Source organism: Apostichopus japonicus, chromosome 4, assembly GCF_037975245.1.
Source record: "Apostichopus japonicus isolate 1M-3 chromosome 4, ASM3797524v1, whole genome shotgun sequence".
Lineage (NCBI taxonomy): Eukaryota > Metazoa > Echinodermata > Holothuroidea > Aspidochirotida > Stichopodidae > Apostichopus > Apostichopus japonicus.
In genome coordinates, this window is record NC_092564.1 from 17945821 (window position 1) to 17973457 (window position 27637).

General features: G+C 37.1%; 2 protein-coding genes across 17 annotated transcripts in view; one reads left to right on the forward strand and one right to left on the reverse strand.

Annotated features, from left to right (window-relative positions):
- Positions 1-1101: 1101 nt before the first annotated feature.
- On the forward strand, positions 1102-21042 carry LOC139966662 (angiotensin-converting enzyme-like). The gene is made up of 13 exons (XM_071969924.1): positions 1102-2304; positions 3979-4119; positions 4734-4806; positions 7039-7182; positions 8418-8609; positions 9622-9719; positions 10676-10848; positions 11631-11854; positions 12563-12707; positions 13033-13131; positions 13896-14018; positions 15685-15866; positions 17598-21042. Exons 1-13 carry the CDS (start codon positions 2071-2073, stop codon positions 17687-17689), a joined length of 1920 nt encoding a protein of 639 aa, XP_071826025.1. The 5' UTR covers positions 1102-2070; the 3' UTR covers positions 17690-21042.
- A 2029-nt stretch (positions 21043-23071) lies between these two features.
- Positions 23072-27637, reverse strand: part of LOC139966678 (uncharacterized) — a 67531-nt gene continuing 62965 nt past the window's right edge. For all 16 annotated transcript variants that reach the window (XM_071969951.1, XM_071969945.1, XM_071969947.1 and 13 more), the window contains 4 exons: positions 27448-27491; positions 26489-26880; positions 26080-26238; positions 23072-25134 (listed from right to left, as the gene is read on the reverse strand). In XM_071969951.1, coding sequence (XP_071826052.1) covers positions 26080-26238; positions 26489-26880; positions 27448-27491 — 595 coding nt within the window. In that variant the 3' untranslated portion in view covers positions 23072-25134. The remainder of the gene's footprint in view (positions 25135-26079; positions 26239-26488; positions 26881-27447; positions 27492-27637) is intronic.

Genomic DNA, 27637 nt, shown 5'->3' on the forward strand with positions numbered 1-27637 from the left:
TGAAAGACTTTTATTTGAAATTTTTAATCACCACATTATATGCTCTGCATGTGATATCTCATCAAGTCAAAGTATGGTGAGCTTAGCGAAATATCAAGGACCAACGAATGCACTCAGGAAGGGTACAACTCAGGGTCTGTTCTAGAAACTCACGTTCAAATATCTCAAGAATAAATATTTCCTTTGTGTTGATAGACAGATTTCAACTCAGCGTCTCATTCAAACTAAAAGTCATGAAATGAACATGGTGAAAAATGAAATTGATACACAGAAGCCGCTTCGGTCTTGTCCTTAATTCCCTCCCTACCCATTCCCTTCCCTCTCTATCCATTCCCTTAATCCCCTCTCTATCCCTTCCCTTAATCCCCTCCCTACTCATTCCCTTAATCCCTCTCTACCCATTCCCTAATCCCCTCGATCGCTATTCATTCCCTCAATCCCCTCTCTATCCATTCCCTTAATCCCCTCTCTATCCCTTACCTTAATCCCCTCTCTACTCATTCCCTTAATCCTTCTCTATCTATTCCCTAATGATCCCCTCTCTACTCATTCCCATAAACCCCTCCCTACTCATTCCCTTAATCCCTCTCTATCCATTCCCTAATGACCTCCTCTCTACTCATTCCCATAATCCCCTCTCTATCCATTTCCTTAATCCCCTCTCTATCCATTTCCTTTATACCCTCGATCTCCACCCATTCCCCCAATCCCCTCTCTATCCATTAATCTCCATCCTATAGCCACTCCCTCTTCTCCTAACCGAATGCCGCTCTTCTACTCCCTTCTCTCAGAAATGTCTATTTTCCTGCATCTTCGATCCCTCTACATCTTTAATGATCTCTTTAAGTTATAATTTGAATTCATATAGTTTATATTTTAATTTGAATTACCACGGCCGATAGTTTCGGGTTTGGATATAAGTATACGTATACGATGTATCCGTGTTTAATTTTAACTTTTTGTGTGTGAAGGGGGAACATTTGGCCGAACGGAAAAGAAATTTTACATTATTAGGGTATTACGATATCTGAAGGAGTAACACACAAACCTATATTGTATATGCTGCGTACCGTCATCACTATTAACAGTTGTCTATTAACACTTCCTGTATACGGACGTCGTTATCGGTGATTTACTTGTTTTTCAGTTAGGCCGCCTACAAAGGTGAATGAAGCTATACTAGGATCACTGAAGATAGATTTTATTTTGGCTCGTGATACGGGGTAAAGACAATTTTGTGAATCGGTTTTGTCACCTTCCTAGCTAGGCCTCCTCTGCTTGGATTGAAAGCCTCCCAGAGATCACGCGAGACATATATATGACGTCGACTATTCAAAAATACCATTGTTATTATTGCTCCGACTGAACATCCCACGACAGCTTATATGTCAAGGGAACATTTTCCACCCTTTTTCGCTACCGATTGTGCTTCTGCACATTGTGACAATACACTGTGACTTTCTATTGAAATGTTGGATGAATCATTCAACCTTTCCCGTCGGATTACTATACCCAACGGTATACTGTGTTGTATTCATGTATATAGGTGCCGCGACAATGAATGAACAGTCTTCCTCCAGGTGCGGACATGTCTATGACACATATTTATAAAAGCACTGCTAGCTCAATGGGACCATTGTAACACTTCTTGTTGGTGGTCTTGTCAGTATACTGTTTATATCTGTAAAATAGTGTTCCGGCCATACATGCACAGGCAACAACTTACTGTTTTCTGCATGGATGAACCAGCATTGCAGGCGTTACTGTAAGAAAGAACAAAATTGTCCTTTTCAAGGAGGCATATATAATGCCATTCGTATCTTGAGGAAGATTTTTCTCATTAAAGTACACGTTTGAAATTAGGAATATTTCAAAAGTGGAATAATTCGTGGTATTCCGGTCAACAGCAGTGGGAGAGGAACTCATCATTTTGTTAAACAGATTTGCAAAATTTATTATTTGCTGCTCAAATCTCAATCGACCCTCGAGGAAATATTAGTTCCAGACCTCAATCGGATCATTGAAAATTGAAATTGGACCATCCAAATTGTCCAAATTTACTGTCGCAAAATGGCGTTCTTTTATTGCTTAATCTTTGCAACCATCCCGGTCGGCTTATGCGAAGAGAGTTTGTCGTGGATGAGTTCTTCAAGTTATTACGATTCTGATTTGGTTGCAAACGAAAGTGTTGCAATAAAACTCCTGGACAAATTCAATGCTGGTATTGGAGACTATCAAGCTAATTTTATCGGGAGTCAGTTTGCATATTATACTGATTCCACAGAGGAAAACCGAGGGAAAATAGTAAGTATATATTACCTTGCTAAAATCGATTCCCCCCTTCCCCTTTTCGTTATAATGGAAATCTGTAGGCCTATTTCATATACGGAGTTTGTTAGTGTCAGGAAATGTAATGTGAATATAGGTTAAACCACAAACTGCACAATGTCAATGTCTTGATTAGGCCTATGTATTAAACGGCAAAATTTATATTTCCTGATATTTTTCTTTAGATTAAACATTTGTGGAGTTGAGGTATGGGCAAAAATATGGTGGTATATATAACTCCACACAAGTGGTTAATTAAAGGACAGCAAATTGTATAGTTGGAACTTCATGTGATTCTATGCGTGTTACTTTAGTCCGCCGAAATATATTGTAACTCTGATATTTTACGGTTGTTAGTCAAAGACATCAAAGGTTTAACTGCTCATGCATCTGAAATAAGTATTATGCCAAATCGTTTATATTATTTATAAACTGATTAATGACTCGCTAAAGTAGAGTTAGTGCTCATACAATTAGACTGATACTATCTAATTTGCATGCATATGTTTTCATGGCTTGGTCATGTAGAGCAGTCGTGGAATTTGTTTTCCTGACAGAGCATGGAGTTGGAACTAACAGGGTTGTACTCGCGTGCCTTGGCCAGAAACGACAAACAATTATATTATACTTTAACCCAAAATGCCCGGTTTGGTAATGGCGACGGAATCTCTACGCTGGTACAGCTATTTTGGGCAGTCCTCGCTCTCCCTGTATGGGAAATGGACAATTCGAGTGCAATCTTTGTAACATATTTCAGACAGATACACACACAATATTATCAGCTATATCGACACAGTATGTTTCCTATTCTTCTTTTTCCGTTCTGTCAACTGGGTAGGCCTATAATCATTTACGAGGCACAAAAGCGCTCCTGGCTCAGGAAGTTCGTTTCCGTTCTCTGCTTAAATGCATTTTACACTACTGAAGAGCTCTATGGAACGCCCTTTTAATGCCACACTTTGCAACGTTTCCCAGGGATATATATATATATATATATATATATATATATATATATATACAGAAGAAGGAATCTATTGCGATTGTGATGACGTGTGGGCTTATATGTGCGTGTGTGCGTGCTTGTGCATAAGGATAGGAGCTGCCACGCTCCCCGGTGTAAACAGGATGTTAAATACGGTAACTCAAATCAGTACATGGTAGATGGCCTTCATATTTAGTAAGTGGGATGTACGTTATTGCGTGCGAAAGCCCTACTACTATTTCTGAAGGCCAACACAAGTCACGTCTGAAAACTTTGGAAAGTTATGTCTTTTTCAACGCAAACACATTCATGAATCCAGCAGTAAAGCTTGAAGGAACTTAATTTATATGTGTGTATGTGGATACACTTTATTAAGATCTAGAACCATGTGTGCAGAGATAATATTGAATTTTCTTCTTCATATAAAATGTGGCAGCAAGGCGAAAGCATTTTGAATTTTTGGTTCCAGCATCGATCTTGTCATCATCGATCTGTTCAACAAGAAATACTCTCCAAACGTAGTCCATACGGCGTCCAAGGTTTTTGTTTTATGTAAATTACAAAGTTTTCTTGTGTATCGGCTACATTCTGATCATTAAAAGGTCTGGAAAAAGAAAATGCTGCTCTTTTTTTGGTAGTACACATTTTCATTGTCTTTCATTTTGCAGGACATGGCCCGCTTAGAACTTGCTATTTTTAGTCAGAAAAAACTCAGATTATCGTCATTCGAGGTGGAAAATTTTAGCAGCGACACAAAGAGAAGAATCGAAGCCTTACTGAAGCCTGGCATTGGCGGTTCATCAACTGGGGTAATTTCAGTTGTAACCTTTATGCAAATAAAGTATATCTGTATGTAAACTTGTAGATTCAGAGCTTCGAGTTGAACAGGGAGCCCCCCCAGCACCCCACTCCCCATCTCAAACACTTTACAAATTTGGAGACAGGAACTCGTACGGTACGTCTCTGCCCCTCACTTTTATCAAGTAGGGATGCACTCCACAGTAATGTGCTAATTCATTCCGCAAGGATCCTTTGTATTAGCTTATGGGTGTCAGGATATTAAATAGACGAGTTTGGGTAATATTTTTTGAAAGTTCGGCTTGGGAGTTTGTACTTTTGATAAAACATTGTAGTTTGTACAGTTTTATGTGGAACTTTCGTCCTTGAAAGTAACAAAATCAATAAAACTCGAGATAGCCAAAATACTTTTTTTTTCAGGTCCAAAAGTTGAGATTCCGAAATAAACTATTTCCATTTCCAACATTGGAAACCAACATTGATGAAAGATGATATAATGACATAAACTATAGTCAAACTCGGGGAATAACAAGTCGAAGTTTTGATAAAATAGTCAAACTTTGCAGATATATGTTTTAAAAAAAAAATTAAAAAAAAAAAGACTTGTTTTTGTTTTCATCCAAAGGGAAGCCTGTTAAGGCGATATTCACAGGCAACCGCCTGCTTATCAAGTGACAATTGCTTTACCCTCGATCCAGGTTAGTATTTTACATTTTCTTTCAACTAGGTCATTTAATACAATGAATAATCCTCCTACAGTGTTTATAAGAAACTTGTTAATTTCACTGATTGGGAATTTTACAATTATAATATTCTTTATAACTTTATTCTTAGTACGTAATTGAATTGGTGGCATATGGGGTGGCATATGGTGGTAGCTGTACACCAAAATAAATCCCCTACCACCGGTGAAAAGAAGTTACACAAAATTCTTAGTTTACAGCACATAAAAAAATATTAAAACAATGTGTCTATGGTACAACCTAAACAGTTGATAATCTTCAACATTGTTTCAAAGATTGCAAAATATAGTACCATTTTGTACTTCCTTCACTTTAACAAACATTTCTCAACCTTACCCCCCCCCCCCTTCAGACCCCTACCCCAGACGTTATACCATCTAAGTCTCCACTTACACACACACATACAGCAACAATATGGTTTCGCCCCTTGGTGGCCTGTTGTGATCTACATTTCAAGATTCTAGAAATCACGGCCCATCCATCACATTGGCTGAACTAATCTACTTTATTGCAGCAGATAGACCAGGAACAACCCAATTTCTGGAAAGGTGCAAAGAATATTATGGCTATAAAGGGCATCAACTGAACTATTCAGCTAGCTCTTAGTTGGTGGCGATCCCTATTTAGCCATTAACCTAGCCTGTCACTGGCTCGAATCCCGTTTTAGCCATGAAATTCTTGGCTATTTTTGATTGTACTGAAAGTTCCATTAATTCATTCACTTATACAATTATATATCAAAGCCGAATTTCTCATGAAATCTCTTCCCCTGCAGCTTTGTGGAATTTATTGAATTTATTGAATGATACTATCATGGAATATTTCACCCATTATTGTATTAAACACAGTATAAAATTCAACGCAGGCGCGAAGTAAGGGAAGTCTTTTTCCTTGCTCAGAAGTGAAGTGACACAGGATTTGTTCTTCAAAAATGAAGTCTTCAAAATTAAGCACACATAGTCTGTGCTGAATAAAGAATGTGTAAAAGTAAGTGGGCCTGACGTGTTGATCCAGGCAGGATCTTCTTCAGAGGCTGAATGACAAGTAACAGAAACTACAAGGGACAAAATACAAGCACAGAATACAGATAGGTTAATAGGCAGGGTGAACACAAAAGAGATTGATGTAAGAGGATTAGTTGACAAAGGGTGGAGAGAAGAAAGAAACCAACTGGGGGAAGAGGAGAGGTAGGAGATAAACTGAAGAGGGACAACGAGAAGATTAAGGGAAGAGGGAGGGGAAAAACGTCAGAAGGAAAAAGACAGGGGAGTGGGAAGAAAATAACTAGGAGAAGAGGGGTGGCAGAGGGGGAACAGGGGGGGGGGGGGGAGCAGAAGAAAGATTAGTCATGTCCTTCATGAATGTTGAGCCCGTGAGGTTGAATGGCTCGAAGGCGTTGCATCCACATTCTCTCTCTGCTGAGTCCTACTATAGGTCAGGAAGGCTACCTAAGAATTCAATCCCCTGTAGGGACATGTCAATAATGGGATGGTTGGGAAGGTTAAAGTGTTCTCCAACCGGGGTCTTAGTCTCCATGATAGTGATTTTTGATCTTTGATCATAGAAGCGCTTCTTGAGGGTGGTTTTGGTTTCACCAATATACTGACTGGATCTGCAACTCTGCAGGAGGTCAGATAGATGGTATTAGAGGTTGTGCAAGTGACGTGACCATTAGTATTGTGTGTGAGTTGGATGCTTGTGGCTGGTGATGGAATTGGATTCAACAATGTGGTGGCTGCAGACGATGCATCTCGAAGTACGATCACATTTGGAAGTACCTTGCTGAATGGGGGTAGTGTTTCAAGCTAGAGATGGAACAGCAGCACATACAAGAAGGTCACATAGGTTGCGTCGACGTCTGTATGCAATGATGCGGTTTTCAGGGACGGCTCGTTGGAGTCTATCTGAAGTAGGGAGCACGTTGTGGTTGGCCCACTTACTTTTACACATTGTCCTACACAGGTTATTTAGTGGATAAGCAGTTTGCCAACAGTTTTTGTTTAATTATGAATAAAGACTATACATAAATTATACGTCAGACAGAAGTTAGTTTACGTAGAATTATAAGTTACACCCTGGCATAATTGACCCATTATGCGTGATATGAACAGAAAACAGTCGTTTGAACCATTCTGATCACCGAATGTCGTCATTCTTTTGGCTTGCATTCGTTCCTCTTTGTTATAGATCTGAGTAGGATAATGGCAAAATCAAGGGATTACGATCAACTATACTGGGCGTGGAATAGTTGGAGAGATGTCGCAGGCCGACCATCAAGAGACGACTTTATTCTTGAAGTCGAATCAAACAATCATAATTCTATATCATACGGTAAGTGTCTCATAGTTCATTCTAATAAAAAACGGATTGGGACAGAAAAATATAATAAGAATAATACTACATATTCAACTATAAATGACCATGTCGGAATAGTAATATTCCATCATGGTCACTTAGCTTGGCATAATTTGGATGCAAGATCATACATATATATTTTTGTTCTTCATAAAAACCACATCCTCATCATTGCATTTTGTATTGCGCAAAAATGAATTTGTCAAATTTAGTGATATTTTGTAAATGCATCTGGCAACAGCAGAATGGATGATGTCATTAGGTCATTTCAGCTGAAAACGTCAATGGTTTTGTTGTTGTTGTTGATAATTTGTCAATCGCTTAATTCACAAACAAATTTTGTACAACAAAGATACATTTTGATGAAATTCTAAACCTTGGCAGCTACGCAATCATTCCAAATGTATCAGGTTCAAATATAAATCAACAAAAATATAAAGATGCAAGGAGTAAAGATCCAAAGAGCATTTGCCCAGATGACATCACAGATCCCATAATGTGATCCAACTTCCTGGAGTAGTTGAAGATTTATATAGCCAATCAAAATAGGTTACATTGAATCAATCATATCTCGAGTTAGGGTTATGATATTGAGATGGGGATTTCAACTAGCAGTGTGGAATATATTTCTCTTCAATATAAGTTTCACACTGTTTGTCATCAGAATACTCCTTTAACATGCCAGTTAATTCTAAGTATATTAAGTTTATTCACAAAATACTGCAAAAGGTATAGTATTAATCATTATAATGCCCCCATTGACTCAAACACTAAATCGCCAAAGACTATATTGTGAATGCTACCCTTCACTGGATAGCTGACACGTTGGTCATTCAAGACACACCGTCAGTTTCCCATTGACTATGTAGATTTTGAGCACGGTGAGGGCGTCACGTTTTTCCGTCAATTGTAAAGTACTCACCGGTAGACGACTTTCCTATATATATATATATATATATATATATATATATATATATATATATATATATATATATACGCTGCCCAAAATGGTCTCAGAAATTGCCTCAGTTGACACAAGTTTCGCACCACACATATAGGCCTACCGCCTCCACTCATGGTCATATGCGTGCATAATGTTTGATATCATATCTAACACAATCGGTACTTCTTTTTTGGAACTATCCTGCATGATGTTGACACTATAATTGTAAGGTATATGCCACCAAACGGTAAAACGTTCAATCTTTCAGGTTTTACCGATACTAGTGACCACTGGAGATCAGCCTATGAAGTAGATGATATAGCAGAACAAGTGAATAAGCTATATGCAGACCTGGCACCATTGTACACACAATTACATGCATACGTTAGACGAAAACTGTACAACTACTATGGCCCAGACTATATCAACTTGGAAGGACCAATTCCGGCTCACTTACTTGGTGAGTGAAGCATTTCTCAGGCCTCTATATCATCCAGCTGTTAGCGACCACGTATAGTCCGTAGTTGGAATCCTGAACATTGGCTCAATCGTAGGCGTGTAATTTCTCTCAGGCTGGGAAATTAAATCTGGTTTCTATATGTTAAACTGCTATGTTTGATGTTTTCCACTCAGTTTACAAAATTCATGTGAAAAGAACAAACTTGAGAAATGTGTCATTTGCAAGAAGGTTGTAAATGATATCGACAGAATGAAGTACCTTCGTACAACTAATTGACTAACTGCACTAACTGGTTAGACATGCATGTGGCTCCATCTATAGCCGCATTGGAATTTGGCAACTACAGCATATGCAGGTATCACATGGGACCCCACTCTACTAAAGTTGTACAAACTTGCAGACATCATTTCTTTAACTATAGATTATCACAGGTCAAAGTTAGTTATAGGTCCAGTAAAGATATAATTCAAGTAATACGATCGTAAACGGGTGATAAACTAGTCAGAGGTAATTGGCATGTCCCCGCCCCCCCCCAAAAAAAAATTCAAGGGTTGGATGTACGTATAACCATTGTCGAGCAAAATATTAACCCCGACCTGTTTAGTGTGCACTATACGTGCAGACGTTATACAGCAAAAGGAACTATATATAGTAGTCACGAGGACTTATAGACAGGGGATCATAGTTGCATGCACCCTAAAGTTACAGACGAACATAATTCACCATGGCTCTATATACGTGTGATTACGTAATCATGTAAATCGTCATCGACGCTATAGATTTCCAAACTACCTCGAAGCACGAATATGAATCCTTTTAGGAGCGGTTACAAGTATTGGGAAACAATGTCGAATTCAAAGTACGAGCACAGAAATCTGTCACGTGATATATTTGACACAATAGCTTGATGTTCTGGAATCAAATCCGTTATTTTTGCAACTCTCAGGTTATAAAAAAGAAGAAAAAAAAAGAAGAAAGGAAATAATCAAATTAGCTGTCTTTTTAATTGCAGGTAATATGTGGGCTCAGAGCTGGATCAATATTTTCGACATCGTTCAACCATACCCTGTTAACAGCACGGTAGATCTAACTGCTGCGATTCGTAAAAAGGTTAGCAACATTTGAATCAACAGCAGGTTGAATATTTTGCTTTCATTATTAAACGAGAACTTAATCATTCTCTTGATTTCGATTTATTAGGTGAGCAGTTTAAAAAAAAAAAATATTGCAGGAACAGCGGATGAGCATTCAATCTGGGGAAGGCGGGTTGGGTAGGGCGGGGGGGGGGGGGAGGAGTAGGGGTTATTACAAACTCAGACAGGCAGTGGGATATGTGACTTTAGTTTGAGCTCGCAAACCACAAATCACCTCAAAACGTCCCAACCAAAACAAAACCCCATCTTCTTTGCACTCTGCACCACAAATTCCTGCATTTCAATGCTCTTCAGCAAAACGTCACTTTGTAATTACCATTTCCTCTTGATTTCTCAACAAAAGGACACTTTGACACAATTACACAAGCCATTTCATTACGAAAATGACCCGAAAACACCTTCAAGCCACATGCAGGGTTACATACCGCCAATCTTTGTGATATAAATACAAAGATTTCGTTTTTCATGAGTTACAAGTCACCGCTTTTTGCTTCAACCATACCTTTTTTGTTTGCATTTTCGTCATTTAAAAGTGCCCTTCTCATATTAAAGATGTATAAATTTTTGTTCCAAAATTGCGACCAATTGATAAAAAAGGACTAACTAAAGAAATTTCCTCTTTGTATAAAAGCTCAAAACTAAACGTGCCCAAGTTTTTTTTGAAGAAAAAGGAACAACCATTCAAACCCTGGAGTGTGTGGTGTATACCGTGCGGAAAGCACGGAGGGTCGGCTTTGTGGAAAGTTAATTTCAATGGAAACTTTTGGGTTTTCTCATTCAGTTGCAAGACAACGTCACTCCTGTTTTGATGATGAGAAGGTATATGACGAGAGAATATAACTTATACATTCTATCAGATTTTTTCTTCTTCTCGATATATATCCTCAACCTCTCGTTTCTCTTCATGCATAGTATTTCAATGGCGAAGAGTTATTTCGAGCTGCCGAAGATTTCTTCCTGTCTCTTGGAATGCTGAAAGCGTCGAAAAGCTTTTGGGAAGAGTCACTTTTTGAGAGACCACAAGATGGTAGGAAGGTCGTATGCCATGGTACCGCATGGGATTTCCAGAACCAAGAGGATTTAAGGTCTGTTAGAAATTTACCTTTTCCGAATTCAATCACATCCTCCGTATAGGCGTGCAGTACATATCCTACACCTCTCATGCTTGAAGGAAGATATGCCTTGATCGGTACAAAATACTGCTATCAGCTCATGTTGTATTTTCTGTCGAAAAAATGACCCTTTTAAACAATGTGGTTACCGTATTGAAGTAAAAGTGACTGGGCGATATTGTCTAATACCCACGGACGGTATTGAGTTTGTTGGGCTTGTTGACCCCAATCTTCACCATCGTATTCTTGGCGACCATTCTTTAGGCTGTGTATCCCCTTCAAATTTAGACATTTATACGTCATCAATGATGGCTTGCTTGTCCAAAATGGTGGTATATCTTGTAACCCTTGAAGTTATTTTTATTCAAATCACCAGACCCCGAAAAATGTTTAACTTAATTTATGATGTAAATGAACATTAGAATAACATTCTATACCGATAACGGCACTGTCCAACTGCAAATAAATGATATCCCCATCCCCCATCCCCCTCCTCCTCCTCCTCCTCCTCCTCCTCCTCCTCCTCCTCCTCCTCCATAGTTTCAAGTGGCATGGTCCAATTATGTCTTTGATTTCCTAAACCTATAGCCTAGCCCCTCAAAGCGAAGGCAACCAAAAAGAAAAACACATCTGTTTTACCTTGGCATCATTAACATATACTAAAACATATAATTTTTTTTAAAACTTTTCCCAATTCGTTACCCCTGTATTTTTCTTCGTTCCTTCTCCTCCCTCCTCTTTTACTGCCTCCGCAGAATTTCGATGTGCGCAGACCTAACATTGGTTGATTTCATTATAGCACATCATGAGATGGGTCATATTCAATATTACATGCAGTACGTCGACCAACCTTTTGAGTTTAGACAAGGAGCCAATCCTGGTTTTCATGAAGCAGTTGGCGACGTGATAGCTTTGTCAGCATCCACACCAGAATATCATCGCAATATCGGATTGATTGATGAGATAGAAGACAACGAAGGTATTAGGTTCATTAATTTTTCGCCCTCTTGTCATGTTCACGTCAATGTTTCAATTATCGTAACGGTTCACACCCAACGCTGCCATCATGAAATCAAGGCTTTTGGCGTTTAAAGAGGAAGTATTTTTTCCTTCTTCTTCTTCTACTTCTTATTCTTAAAAATCATTGAATGGATGAGGATGAAAAAATCGTCCCATTTGCTTTTGTATTAAAAAGAGATAAAAAGAAGAAGAAGAAGAAAGAAGCAAATTAGTATATGTCAACACTATTTTCGTCTTTTACAGCTATCACTGAATGCAGGGGTAGGGAGGAATAGCAGGCAGTTGCAGGCGAATTAAACGATCGAAATTTTGTTTACTTTGTTATTCATTTGTTAGTTTTCATGTCCGTCCGTCCATCCATCCATCATAGAAGATTTTTCTATCATTAATATACAAAAAGACGAATATTGCCCTCCTTTCCTTCCTCCCATTCCTCCCTCTCACCCATCCATCCATCCATCAACCCAACTATCCATCCATCTTTATATCGATATATATATATATATATATATATAAATATATATATATACGTATTCCTGTATATATCTGTCCGTCTGTCCGTTCGTCCGTCCAATTTGTTTTCATTCTGTTTACCTCAGAAAACAAATACTGGCATTCTCCGTCTCACATTGATACCTTGTAATATATATTTTCTCGTACGTTTCAGAGGCAGATATAAACTTTTTAATGAGACAAGCACTCGACAAGATCGCCTTCCTTCCATTTTCGTTTCTTGTTGATACCTGGCGATGGGGAGTATTTAATGGCAGTATACCACCTGAGAAATATAACACCAAATGGTGGGAATTTAGGTAAAATATAACAGTAAACATTCATTAATATCAGTCCTTTGCAATTAATTCTTACTTTTTTTATTAACTTTTACTTTTACTTTTTTATCTATATTTCATTTCTTGTTATGCTTGCATTTACGTTTAAACATAATGCATAGATTTGGAGGCAATTACATTGAAAAAAATCAGTATCAAATTGCGGAAGAAAAATCAGTATTTGTCTTTTTTTTTCAATATTTATAAAGAAAACCTTCTATCAATTTTGTTTATTAAAGGATTTTCATCATGAATGTTTTTTGAAACCGATCAAACGCAGTAACCATAACTTCTGATATCTCTACAGAGAAAAATTTCAAGGTGTGCAACCTCCAACACCCCGAACAGAAGAACATTTTGATCCTGCGGCCAAATATCATATTTCTGCCGGCACACCCTACTTACGGTAAACTCATTTTCCAGCAATACTCAGTAACGGATGAACAGTAAACATACGCCTGGGAATACAAACATTGGATTAAAAATCCCTGAAGCATACTTCTTTCCCAAAATAAATATTAGCTTGCAAGCTGTTCTCACCACCTGTCTCATATAACAAATATTAAATCAAAACTGGGAAATGGATAAGGGACAGGCGAACTGTCCAGACGGTTGTCGATGGAGTGAGAAACAACATGGCCCAGCTTAGCAGACAGTTTTTATTTTGTGGTTTCTGCTTGTAACACTGTAATACTTCTGTTTATTCGTTGAGGTGTCAGTTGAAATGGAGGGAACTACATATTAATATGTTAGTGCCACGTTATTATATATATACAATATACAATATATATACAATATATATACAATATATATACAATATATATTTATATTTATTACTTTATATCGGATTTGAAACTATTAATATATATATATACAATATATATATATATATACATATATATATACATATATATATATCAATATATATATATATATATATATATAAATCAATATAGATATATAGACATAGATTTATACATATATCAATATATATATATATATATAAATCAATATATATATATATATATATATATATAAATATATATATATATATATATATATATATATATATATATATATGTATATATATATATATATATATATATATATATATATATATACTTCACCGTCTTACAGAGCTTTAACACTAACAATTCATTCAATTCTCAGGTATTTCGTAAGCACTGTCACCCAGTTTCAGTTCCATCAAGCATTATGCGACGCCGCCGGTCACGTGGGACCATTGTTTAAATGCAATTTGCACAACTCCACCGAGGCGGGAAAATTATTTTCGTACGTACACAGAACATATTTTTGTTACTTTCATTGAGACTCATTTCACAGTTGCGAATCAACGAAAGTGTTTTGTTTTTTAATCTTTAAGCAGAGCACTATTCTGAAGTGAAAATCGTAGTCACGTGTATTTTAAAAAAGAATCTTTACTTTAATTAATACCTCTTGTCTATCTGTTTAGTATTTTATACTTTGTTGTACATTTGTTTATTACGGTGAAGACAATGTTGCGAACGTGACTGGTGCAAACCCTGCAGAATTAACCGTTCACATTGGTGCTCAATCAGGACTGGACTGTCCCTGATCATCATGTACTTAACTTTGTAATAACAATGGATCGTATTATACTTATCAAATGTGTGTAAACTGTAGAGCTTCAAATGCTATAATACAAGGACGTTCAAACCATTCGGACAACCGGGCGGTGCCAGAAAGAGTAAGGCAGTAGGAGTCCAATGAAGTAGAAGAGGTCACTGCCCAGCCTCCCCTGGCCCTCATCATATACTCTTAAATATATATCATACTTAGTATACTACTTAGTTACTTTAATATGTGCGTTGCCGATTTTGCCAGAGGCACATATCACCTTCAATCCCCCTCCCCCTCCCAATCCCCTGTTGTACTTGGAACGCTGCAGTATTTTACTCATCTGTGTTTTATGTAAGTATTATACTTCTACAGCTGTCGATAAGTAAAGTAAACTATAAAGTAAAGTAAAAAAAATTGTCAAAGTTAACTGATTCGTCACGGTATATGACCGGTATTTTATATACAAGAATGAATTATCGAGTCCGAATAAATCAGGATTCGTCACGGAATATGACCGGTATTTTATATACAAGAATGAATTATCGAGTCCGAATAATTCAGGATTCGTCACGGAATATGACCGGTATTTTATATACAAGAATGAGTTATCGAGTCCGAATAATTCAGGATTCGGGACGGTATATGATCGGTATTATATATTCAATAATGAATTATCGAGTCCGAATAATTCAGGATTCGGGACGGTATATGATCGATATTGTATATACAAGAATGAGTTATCGAGTCCGAATAATTCAGGATTCGTCACGGTATATGATCGATATTATATATATACAAGAATGAGTTAGTCCGAATAAATTTAGGATTCGGGACGGTATCAGTTTGGATTATCCAGGTTATTAACTGATTGTTTTTAAAGAGTGTGTATATGTACTCACTTTAGTATTTATTTGTGAGAGTCTGCGCTCTCGTTGATACTAACTAAATTGTAAATGTAAATTATTTTCACGAACACCCGACCGAACTGCATAATTGTTGGTGGTATTACCGATCTGTATAGCCTACGTCGTTCACGCCTGCAGCCCTATCAGCACTCAGTGATTGAGTTTAGCTCGGCCTCCATGTTGATTGGTCACAGGCAGGTCTGCGTTTTAGTTATGGACTCTGCGAGAAGAAAAGTATTTTCATCTGTAGAAAATGTTTACATTCTTTAGTATAATCCTATCTAGCCTACCGTCATTATACATGGTTAGGTTTGCACGTCATGTTTCTTTTATTGCACTAAACGTAATGAATTTGACGAATATATATATATATATTTGCATAATCATGGCAGCGTGTATACCATATAAACTATTTCATTGTTATGTCATGTCTCCGTGTATTTTACATGCAGGGAAATGTTGCAATTCGGGTCTAGTCAGCATTGGACCAACGCGATGGAAACCATTACCGGTCAGACAGAGATGAAATCCGACGCTCTGGTCGAATATTTCAAACCTCTTACAGAATGGTTAGAAAAACAAAACGAGAACGAAACGATTGGCTGGGATCGAGCCCATAGATGGTATCCACAAGGTGATTTTAAATATCGCACACTTTTCTCTCTCAGTGTGATTCCTTAATCTAAAAATTGGCATAATTGAATTATCGGGGTCAGCAGAAAAAAAGGAAAATGTTTGGTTTCTCCTGTTCCTCTCGTGGGTTATCTAACATTGGAATTCTAGTCTGCAGTTTAATGCTCTCCTACAGAACTTTTGTCACGGAGAAAAGGTCTCTGAAAGCAAAACTAAAACTAAAAACACACCACTGTTGCTAGATCTTGCGCAAATGCAGGGAAAAAAATTACCGAATCAGAATGATGAAAAGAAATTCTTAAATGAAACATGATTGTTTAACAAATAACAAGTATAGATCAATTGGAAAACGAAGTTTTAGAAGAACAGTTTGCCATTATTGATTCACCCACATCCTTGAATATAGAAGGGTTTATCCAATTAGGCTAGTATATATAGGTTGCATCCAATCAACCATATCTCGAAATATGAAGACTTTTAGGACAAACTCAAACTGTTTTACTTAGCAAACTATATGCACTCTATCTTCACCCGAGGGAAACAATCATCTTCAATCTCCAATTACTGAACACTTCTAGGTTTAACCATTATTTTATCAAAATATGTTATGACATATTGATATCTATATACCATCAGGCAATAACAAGTAACAAATCAATATTTAAATATTTAATTCGAGTTTTGAAACATTTCGACATCAAAACGGAAATGAAATACATCATTACAATTGACATTGAAATACATCATTACAATTGACATTGAAATACACCATTGCAATTGACATTGAAATACATCATTACAATTGACATTGAAATACATCATGCAATTGACATTGAAATACATCATTACAATTGACATTGAAATACATCATGCAATTGACATTGAAATACATTATTACAATTGACATTGAAATACATCATGCAATTGACATTGAAATACATCATTACAATTGACATTGAAATACATCATTACAATTGACATTGAAATACATCATTACAGTTGACATTGAAATACATCATTACAATTGACATTGAAATACATCATGCAATTGACATTGAAATACATCATTACAATTGACATTGAAATACATCATTAAAATTGACATTGAAATACATCATTGCAATTGACATTGAAATACATCATTACAATTGACATTGAAATACATCATTACAATTGACATTGAAATACATCATTGTAATTGACATTGAAATACATCATTGCAATTGACATTGAAAAAACATCATTGCAATTCACATATACTATACGCAATATCCGGTTATCTTCCTTGATTTGTTGCGATACTCTAATATTGTTTAAAAGTAAGTTGATCTGACGTTTAGCAGGATCTTCTTCAGAGGCTAAATGACGTAATAGTAACAGAAGGGACAAAAACACGCACAGAATACAGACAGGTTAATGAGCATGGTGAACACAAAGAGATAGATGTAATGGGATTAGTAGACAAGGGATGGAGAGAAGAAAGCAACTGGGGAAGAGGAGAGGAGAGGTAGGCGATAAACATTGGAGGGACAAAGAGAGGACTAAGGGAAGGGGGTAGGGAATAAACTGTAGAAAGACAAAGACAGAAAGGTGTGGAGAAAAAAAGGGTGGAAGAGAACTGTGAGAAGAGGAGCGAATATTTTATTTTATTTTGATACTCTATTATTGGAAGATTTGAACTGTTTCTTACATTCTTTCTTTCCTTTTTTCTTTCTTTCCTTTTCTTTGGTAGCTCCCGACCCATGGTATGGAGGAGCGTCCGTCATGCAGCACAGTGCCTATTTGCTCATGACGTGTGTCTTGTTGAATTCTCTGTTTACTTAAGTATACTGCAAAGTACCGTTCTTTTTTCTTTTTTATCCTCCAAATGATTCTATTGTTTCCAATTCAGTCTCGTATATGTATATCTGACTTTTTTCTAGAAGATTTAAGGTGCTTTCAATTGACATCCGCAAAGCAAAATGGAAATTCCTTTACAACATTATAGCTTAGTTCTTGTTTTCCATCTCTTTTTGTTGAAAGTATAATAACATATATATATCATTAGATTAAACAAGAAAAAGCAGAGATATTGAAGAGATTAACGATAGGACGCCGAAGATGACGACAACGACGACGAAGATGATGACGACGATGACGATGGTGACGACGATTGTAGAAACTATTCCTAAAAGTTTGGTTTAAAAAGTTCAGATACGATTTATTAAATCAGATACGACTTATTATGATTTATTAAAACCAGAAGGAGGAGTGATGTCCGATAGCTGCACTCAGTGGCGGGCTGGCCACACGGGCATTGCCCGGTGGGCCGGTAGGCTGGGGAGCCTGGTAAAAATTACAGCCCATTTTCACAGTAGTTAATAGAAAACAGACGGGCTGTGTATGGTGGACGAATAGCTGCTCACGATGCAGCTGCAAAGTTTGTTCAATGGGCTAATGACCAGCTGGAAGAAATGGAAGAAGATATTGTTATGAAAGAGTCCCTTCCGGTAAAACGGCAAAGATAGAAGAAACGAATATATGGCGAACGAGCCACAGATGATGCTACATCAGCTTCTGACCCAGTGAACAGGTATCGCATTGAAGTGTATAACCCGATAGTGGACGGTGTTGTTAGCGGCACTGAGCGACGATTTGCAAGATCATCAAGAGCAACATCAACATCACATGCTGATCTTACACCGCTTTAACCAAGGAACTTTGGTCAAGTGCCATCGGGAGCTATGGAAGAGCTGCATAGATATTTGCTGAGATGTGATGATGCTGTCACCGCGGAACAACCACGAACAGAACTGCGAAGCCTTGGAGAACAGTAGTGAACACTGAAACAATCAGTAGCAAATGCTTATACGTTGCAGAAGGACAGTGACGGTGAGTCTGAACAGAACAGAGAGAGAGCTTATCAAGTGAGTCATGTAAAGATTGTCCTCTCTGCTGCTACAAGGTGCTCCCCGAGTTGAACCTTTCCTCCGATGCTTACAAGAGCATTGGGGTTGCCTGCAAGCTGCTGCTAACGCTACCTGTGTCACAAGTGGCATGTGGACGTTCTTTCTCTGCCTTGAGGAGAATAAAAAACTGTTTGAAGAAGTAATGACACAAGAACATCTTGAGGCGTTCTTGTTGATGTCTGTGGAAAAAAAGGATCTTGGCCAAACATGACACTCAAAACATCATTGATGGTGTGGCTGCCTGAAGCAGCGAATTACGTAGGCTCCTACTCACGTAGACATGACATGTGCTCGTGTTTTTGAAGCTATATGTTTTAGTAGATTTTATATAGATTTTATATAGGTTTTATTTTCTTTACTTTCTTAAGCATGTTGTCACAAAATGCTTGAAAAACAAAATAAAATCCAAACGAAAACATGTATTTTTGTTTACATTTTTAACTTTTCCCACTTTAATGAAGTGGTAAAATTAGTTTTGAGTGTTTTTGTAAGGATTATTGTAACCTACAAAATTGAGAAATATAGCACCATTTTGCTTCTAGGCATTCCTTAACTTAAAAAAATCTCAATGAGAAGGGGGTCACCCCTCCTCTTAGACCCCTCCCTATATCGGCGATCACTATGAAGTAACACATCAATGATTGATTGGCCGGTCTAGGTGAAAAATGCCCTGGCCGGTTTTAAGACCCAGTCCGCCCCTGGCTGTACTGATATTTTATTAGTGTTTTTACCACACTTCTGTCTTTGTTGTAAATTTGATGAAGGTCACACAATTTTTTTTGGAGAAACTATGTAATTTGTAAATAATCTAATATCAATTTATAAGTTTTCTTTTCAGTATTATAACTAACTTACGACAACTAATCCTTAAACAGTGTAAATTATAACCGTTGCACGATAGTGACTTTATATTACGATATTACAATGGTTTACTCTCTGTGTGCCGCTTGCCCTTCCACAACGTTTCTTGTCTTTGTACCCTTTAATGAGTCTAGGGACATTTTGATGATGGCCCTCGATCTTTGAATCTCCTGCATCGAATATCTGGTCCTATATAATCATCATGTTAACATGTTCTGTATGCAATCTGTACTGAGGTGGTTGTAGTGGGGTTGAGAAACGGTTATTTGCGTGACTTTCTTTAAACACGACATCAATATGTTTTTTGAAAGTAATTGTGTGGTGGGGAGGGGGAGTGGCAGGGGCAGGGAGTAGGCAATCGGCTGTGTGTACCGATATCACATTGTCCAAATAAAATTGCAGGTTTGTTAAAAAGTGAATTAAGAAAAAAACTTATCAAAACCGTTAATCAACATTGGTAGCATTCTAATTCAAAGTTCACAAGAATGTTTAAACTGCAACCCCCCCCCCCCCCCCGCCTTGACTATTCGTTCAAGTACAATACTGAGATAATATGTGTTGCATCCAGTTTATATAATTCAAAGTTAATCAACCTCCACCCATCATGCGAAATGTGAATAAATCATATCTTATACTGCCAACACCCTAATAGGACTGTTTCAATGCAATATCATTATACAATATACGTGGTATTGACTATTGGATATTGATCACTTGAGTGGCCGACAGTACTTTTGTTAATTTAAAGCATCCATGATCCGGTGATGACATTAACCGCGTAAGACAAGGCGAGTGCAAAAACATTCTCCTGCCCGACATTCTTTGAATGTATTGGACCCTCCATTACCTCTCCCAACCACCCCCCCCCCTACCTCCCGCTTTGACCTACGCCTTTGTTTAATGCCATGTCCTTAACCTTTAAAATTTTAAGATAAGGAACTTAATAAATACAGTTTATTGAGACTCTGATAGAATCAATATCTGCATATCTCTGCAATTTGACTTAGATCCATGTGGCGACCAAATAAAAGCTAGGTAACTAATTGAAGAAATAGCTATAAGCCTGGCAGATTTTAGGAAGAACGTTTTGATCAAAAACTTTCTAGTTGAAATATTTGCTGTTTATCAGATCCGTGACGTAAGTTGGTGTCTGCAGAAAGATGGGAAGTCAAGTCCATGAATCCATGTCTCTGGCAGAATTAATACTACCTGAACAATGGAATAAGAAAAGAGTAAACTAAGACATTATTTCATAGCCGTAGTGTAGTGTTGCACTGTCGCATGTAATGTTATACAACGTATTTAACAGTCATTGTTGTTGGTTCTACTTGTAACATCGTGAAATAAATCTGCAAGGTTATAAATTTACATGATAACCCGTCTTCATATTTCATTCTTTATGGTGTATTTCAATTTTTTTCATAAGCAATGATTGATTGGCGATCTTCTCGAGTGTGGCGAGTTGGCAATCACTGCTAAGAAATTTTACCCCTATACTTACCCATTCGTACCACAACGTGACAATCTATGTATATATAACAGGGGTTCCTTAACTGGGGTGCATGAACCCCCATGGAGTGCGTGAGTCCATCCCAGGGGGTTCGTGAGACGTTTCTGAATGTCAAATCTAGAGTACTTTTTTGTTGAACTAAAATCTGAAGTATCATATAATTTAGTAATGTACAAAAGTCGTACCTATATGGACAAACTCTTTTCGCATTCCATACGCATATGTTGCCATAGTAGTATACCGTACCGTGCATGTGATAAATAACTGAATTATGAAACAGACACAGGCCGCATGACTTTGGTGAAGTTGGTGTACGCATAAAGAGCTGAGAAAGTAACTGAAAGTCTGGCCAAAGTAATTATTATTATTTTGGAAATTCCAGATGACCTCCATTTTGCCCAACACAAAGGAAAGTTAGCATAAATTCTTGCTTGAAAATTGTTGTTGAGCGACAACATGCAGTCACTAGCCTGTTTAAACATGATATACCAATTCAATATTACAATATGGACTTGATCTTTTACGAAGCACTATTATGCGTATTATAGTTTAATAATGACTCAGATCGTGTCTTGAAAAGTTGGGGGTTAATGGACAACTCTGACATCCACAAGGGGTTCGTAGGGGGGGGGGGTAAAGTTAGGGATACCCTGGTCTATAAAATGATGTTAATGGCAATATGCCAAGTACTAACGGTATTATGCCCATGCAATGTGCTTTACAACTCCAGTCGAATTAACACTTTTATTTACTGTATAAATACGTTAGCCATGTGACGTTTCGGAGCCTGTTAAATAATCCGTGGTTTTTCTTAAAGGCAGACTGCGTTGACTAATGCAGTTGGGTATTGGTATTTTATAGGTGTTTATTAATGCAGTCGGGTAAACGCATTTTATATAGTTGTTTTTTCTGCAGTTGGGTATAGGCATTATATAAGTGTTTTTTATCCTCCATGAAGATTTTAACCTCCTTCAAAGTGTCCTGGCGTGTCCTGGGGCAGATGTGACGGTTTACACTCCTATGATGTAAATACTATGCGGATGGGTAACACTGAAAACTCCATCCGCTCCTAGACGCTTTCTATTCCAAAATTATTTCGCTGTAATGATTTGTCAAGCCTTACAAAACGGGCAATGGGATACCTGTCACGAGGTTGGGCAACTTTGAAAGCTGATATTAAGAGTGGTGCCTTGAAGCTTCAGGGTCATTTGTCTATTTTATAAGCCAATCATAGACAATATTAAAGTGATATATTGTTAGGAAAAGTGCAACGTCATATACTAATGTGAAATTGTGATCATTATTGTAAATGCTACGCAATATACTACATTCACAAACAGAGATCGAAATTCGCTAAAATAACTAAATGAATAAAAGGGGTTGTCAAATAATGACAGAGAAGTATATACAAATATATATATATATAGCCTATATATATATATATAGCCTATATATATATATATATATATATATATATATATATATATATATACATATATATATATATAGCCTATATATATATAGCCTATATATATATATATATATATATATATACATATATATTAAGACTAGTATATATATATATATAAAGTTGGTTAGTTGGCGTCTATCTTGGCGCAGAGTGCTCTATGTTCAGTGGACAGAGCGAAATATATGTTGTTTGAAGATCGCTCAACGTGTGAAACTCCGAGTAACAGCTACTAGTGTTCCACTAGTCTCAAATAGTCTCAAATACACACACACACACACACACATATATATATATATATATATATATATATATATAAGAATGGGCTCAGTGGGTAAATGTGTACGAGGTGGATATATCGCCATGGAAACAAGTTCACCATCATGCTCAAAATACCGAGAAAAGAAAGACACATGAGATACGTTGCATCCAATTTATATAATATGAACTGAGTAAACCTCAACCAATTATACGAAAGTTAAATGAATTATATCTCATAAATCAGTCCAACACCTGAACAGGACTGTTTTAAAAGTAAGCACAACCAACTCTGTTGTTTGTATGTGCAACAACATATTAAGATAATACAACGAATTTCAGAGGTACAATAGAAATTAAACAACCCTAAATCATTGGATTAAATCTCGGGTATAATAGTATATTACGGTAAATTCACATCAATGTTCCCTGACTCTGCTCATGTCTTGAAGTTTACTGTATAATTCCGCTAAATGTGTGGAATAATCCACGAGACTGTCTCATAATACAATATTTATGTTTCCTTGCTTCACTGAGGCAGGTTTGGCCGTTTTGGTTAAGGATTTGTAGATTAAAATTGCGATTGAATAGTGGTTAGTCCTAAAATTTCACTTCCGAAAACATGCAGGCAACTACGGTCTATCAGTGCAGCTATTATGTAAAAACATACTTCTGCCTGCATCCCTTTCCTTAAAATACAATTAAAGCACCATGTACCCCCCCCCCCCCCACACACACACATACCTCCCCTCTCCCACCCACACTCGGTCCTATTCCCTTACTAGATGTCATTTACACATTATAATATCGAGTTAATTAAACTAAATATACACAATGTTTGGCACGTATCTCTGTAATGTATGTTAGACCTATGTGGCGACCAAATAAAAACTTGAAAGTTAATGAAGAATAGCTCTAAGCCTGGCAGATTTGGAAGAACGTTTTGATCTTAAACTTTCAAGGTTCAACTATTTGTTGCATGTGAGGTCCGCTACGTTTGCTAGTATTTTGTTGTTGTTGCTTTCTTTGTTTGGAATGCGAAAGAAATCCCTGGATCCACGTGTCTTGTAGATTATTAACGCCTTTACAATGAAAGGGGGGTGGGGGGGGGGGAATCGACTGATTATCACATTTATAAGCTTTGCTGTATTTCTTGTATGTAATGCTTTTCAATGTATAATACGTTACTGTCGGTAGTTCTACCAACGTTTGATGTGGGGCAGGCACTTTATAAAAAGTGCCTAAACTTGTACATGTATTCAAGCCAGGGGCACACTCCCATAATACAAGAATAATTAATACACGTGTTTTTCTGACTGCCACAAATATTCAAGGCATTACTTTCAAACGGAAACTGCTAAGGTATTTGTTGATTTACAATTAAAGTGGAATGACACTTGCAGTTTCAAAGAATTATGGAGGTGAAAATGATTGACATCCAACCGTTAAGAGAGAAAGGCCTATTACTGTAGACCAATTAAAATTTCCTGTATCCTGTGAGTGTCGAAGAGATTAAGTGCATAATCTGTTAAGGTACACTCTGGGGAGAGATGATATTTGTGTGAATATATTCCCTCTTTTGCCAATTCTACAAGTAAGGCAAGTGTTACAGACAGGAGAAGTGTTTGGCAAACCTAAAAGATCAGATTTCGTGATTATTCCATTAAGAAAAACTACATTAAAATGAAAGCAAGAAATTACTCAAATGAAACGAGCTAATAATATAGCTATTGGACTAATTAATGATGCCTGATGATCTGTTTTATTTGGACTAAGTTCTAATATAGCTATAGGACTAAAACGCAGCTACATTATGTAAAACGTAGTACGCGAATTTAGGAGACAGGCGAAGTTATACAGTACACTACCATACATAAACATACTTTTGCCTCCACCCCCTTCTTTAAAATATACAATGAAAATATATATGATAATATAGCGTTTATTAACTAAATATATACAATGTTTGGCACGTATCTCTGTAATGTAAGTTAGACCCATGTGGCGACCAAATAAAAGCTTGAAAGTTAATGAAGAATAGCTCTAAGCCTGGCAGATTTGGAAGAACGTTTTGATCTTAAACTTTCAAGTTCAACTATTTGTTGCATGTGAGGTCCGCTACGTTTGCTAGTATTTTGTTGTTGTTGTTGTTGTTGTTGTTGTTTTCTTTGTTTGGAATGCGAAAGAAATCCCTGGATCCATGTCTCTTGAAGATTAGTAACGCCTGTACAATGAAAGGGGGGAAAAACGTAAGAAAAATGATAGACAAGATCGAATGGTTATCCCATACATAACATATGCTGTATTTTTTGTATGCAATGCTTTTCAATGTATAATACGTTACTGTTGGTAGTTCTACTAACGCGGCAATCATTTTGCATGACGATCTCGTTTATATCCCATCACACCTAATTTCTTATAATTGGGCCTAATTAGCAATTACTAGTTTTGGTGATAGTCTTGAGTATAGACGTGGCTGACATTGATATGACTTAGAAATTGTATACCTCTTTACACACACGACCATTTGGCATGATCTGCGTCGATCAAATGCTGTATTGGCCACATGCCAAGTAGTATACTAAATATATTCTTTATTTCCATGAACCGTACATTTCAGTCACGTGAACAAGTTTTTATTCCAGACGGTATATCCTAGATGTTTGGGTTTACCATGTGACGTAACGGAGCATGCGCATGTCTTTCGTGGTTAAAGGGGTGGGGTGGGGGGCACCTCCGATCGTCAGTCTGTGGAAATGGTTCAGTCGGAGAAGAACTGGACCACGTCTATATTGATAATCTTACCCACCTCACCATTTTTTCAATCTCGCGACGTATTTATTAGCAAATCCTTGCGCTTAGGGCTACATATATAGCAGTAAATTATAGTTTAAATATGCATCATAATGTATAATTTAACGCCTTAATTAACCAAAAAATGGGGGGGGGGGGGGAACCCCTAATACCCTACTGACACCACGCACACACAGGAGATGGTTTCAGTGACTCCACGGCAACATTCCCTCTATAAAAAACATCCTTCGCTCGTCTCTGGGTAATCCCATAAAGGTTTACTTTGAAATTTCTAAATGCTACTATGATCTTGTACTTTGTTTTCCCTGTGAATTTTCCTCAAACTGTTCGGTAGTGATATTTGAAGTAGACTTACTCAGTTATTTGTTGATCCGTCTACTGTCAACGGTCTTTTGAACTCTTGAGACTCGCTAATCGTATCATATACGTCAGATAGTGCTGGTTTTATGATGGAATTAGACGACGACAAAGTAGTGGATGCTTCACTTCTTGCATAACGACTAACCGGATGTTGCTATCGTAAATAAGAAACAACAACAGCAACAAGAGATCATACTTCATGAATTTTTCTTTCTTAATATCGATAAAATGTAAACTTGTGTTTTCTTGTCTACTAAGTTTGTTTTCTCCCTTGGCCTTTCGTTTTATTCTTGCTAAACTCCTTCGTTCCTAAATATGCTAAACAAAGTACACAACAACATATGACCTCTAAGATGTCAACCTAAATCTTAAGAGTCATCCACTTCTCATCACATTTTTTTTACCTGTGGTTTTCCAGAGTTGTAGAATACTCTCTCAAAGTGACTGAGCTTCTGATCATCCAGTGAGGATCCTTCATCTCTCTTTGATAGCACCTCACTGATATTAACACCTCTGTTCCTCACAATCCTCTGTGATCCATTCGACTCGGCGAAACCGTCATGTAGCCGAGCAACAGCATTGATGACGACACGTTGGTCGAAATCTTCTCGTAGAGTTAACATGTCAAATTGTTCTGGTATGGTTAATGGTTCTTTGTAGCGGTAGGACATCTTGTCTTGGTTCCGATGACTTCGTTTTGATAGAATACAGAGGCAGCAGAGACATCCGCAGAAGAGAAGTAGTATACCAATAGCAACCAATGAGAGTGCAATAACTAGACCTGCACTGCTGTCCTCTGGAAAGAAGAAAAGCGAATGCACTCATAACATGCACTAATAAAATGCACTAATAAAAACGTGGAGTGTTAGCTCTGTGGTTAACGCCGGTGCCTTTCAACCATAAGGTCCTGAGTTCGAGTCACTCCAAGATTAATATATGTCGTCCAGTTACAGAGATGTTGACAATTGACAATTCATAATCATGGACGTTAAATATGAATCTGAGAGACTGACTTCGGTCAGCTTGGAGCTTTGCTAAGCCAATGGTGGCTTCTTCGCGAGTTTCTGCTTGCAGGGGGATCTAAAATACATACATACATACATACATACATACATACATACAAAATGTTCAATGGCAATTATATTAGGTTAAATTAGAATAATAATCATATTTTAATGACAAATGTGTTTTTTGGCTTATTATATAAGAACGGCTAGCAAAGCTGATAGAGAGTTTAACTTCATATTTTGAGGATTCACGCAAAACGAAAGCTCGTCTAGTTGAAGAAGAATCCAATATTATAGACCTACTGCGGTAGATTACCTATTAAATGTCATTGACCATAGGTGCAAGGATATCATACCTTTAATTGCTTCACATCGTTGACCTTGGTATCCGTCGGCACACCTAAAATAATAAAGCAACAACTATTACTAGAGAGAGACATAATTAATGAAATTGCTCAGACGAACTGTTGTTATTCCGTTGTAATTTCGTAATTTCATAACTTTAATAAATTTGTATCAGAACATACATCGACTAACAGTAATCTT

Excerpts from the sequence above, each read along its gene's own strand:
- LOC139966662 (XM_071969924.1), top strand. The coding sequence starts at position 2,071 with ATGGCGTTCTTTTATTGCTTAATCTTTGCAACCATCCCGGTCGGCTTA. Across the intron at positions 2,305-3,978 it reads AGGAAAACCGAGGGAAAATA|GACATGGCCCGCTTAGAACT; the intron begins GTAAGTATATAT and ends TTCATTTTGCAG. Across the intron at positions 7,183-8,417 it reads TCATAATTCTATATCATACG|GTTTTACCGATACTAGTGAC; the intron begins GTAAGTGTCTCA and ends TCAATCTTTCAG.